The sequence below is a fragment of the Geospiza fortis genome, unplaced genomic scaffold (assembly GCF_000277835.1).
Source record: "Geospiza fortis unplaced genomic scaffold, GeoFor_1.0 scaffold4817, whole genome shotgun sequence".
NCBI classification, from domain to species: Eukaryota; Metazoa; Chordata; class Aves; order Passeriformes; family Thraupidae; genus Geospiza; species Geospiza fortis.
Genome location: NW_005055359.1, coordinates 1 through 689, shown reverse-complemented (window position 1 = coordinate 689; position 689 = coordinate 1). Strand labels below are relative to the sequence as shown.

At 52.1% G+C, this 689-nt stretch overlaps 1 protein-coding gene across 1 annotated transcript; it reads right to left on the bottom strand.

Annotated features, from left to right (window-relative positions):
• Positions 1 to 189: 189 nt before the first annotated feature.
• LOC115949277 (vesicular glutamate transporter 1-like) lies at positions 190 to 686 on the bottom strand (the record flags this gene model as incomplete). Its single annotated transcript, XM_031065805.1, has 2 exons — positions 190 to 351; positions 555 to 686. Coding segments are annotated over 2 exons (273 nt in total), but the record flags the coding sequence as incomplete, so codon positions are not given.
• Between the last annotated feature and the right edge of the window lie 3 nt (positions 687 to 689).

The following is a 689-nucleotide window of genomic DNA, read 5'->3' as shown; positions in this document are numbered from 1 at the left end:
CTGTCACACGCTGTCACACAGTGTCACACAGTGTCCCTGTCACTGTCACACAGTGTCACACGCTGTCACACGCTGTCACACACTGTCACACACTGTCACACTGTCACTGTCACACACTGTCACACGCTGTCACACAGTGTCACACAGTGTCACACATTGTCCCTGTCACTGTCACACACTGTCCCCAGTGTCACCGTGTCCCTGCCAGTGTCACTGACCGCCGCAGTTCATCATCTTGCGCACGTTGGTCGTGGACATGAGGCCGCGCGAGCGCAGGAAATCGGCGATCTGCCCCCCGATGGGCACCACGATGGTCATCACCAGGTGGGGCAGGGCCGAGAGTAACCCAACCTGAAAAGCAAAAATAAATAATGCAAGTTAAATAAAAAATTTTTTAAAAAAATCTGTAAATAAAATAAAATAACGGAATAAATCAATTATCCCCGATGGTCATCACCAGGTGGGGCAGGGCCGACAGCAAACCCATCTGTGTTTTGTGTGGTTTTTGGGGTGGTTTCGGGCTGTTTTAGGTGTTTTTTGGGTTTTTTGCCCACCTTGCTGATCTCGAAGCCGAAGACCTCCTCGAAGTAGGCGGGCTGGCTGATGAGCAGCAGGTAGAAGGTCCAGCTGCGGCAGAAGTTGGCCACGATGATGGCGTAGACGGGCATGGAGGTGAAGAACTGGCGCCA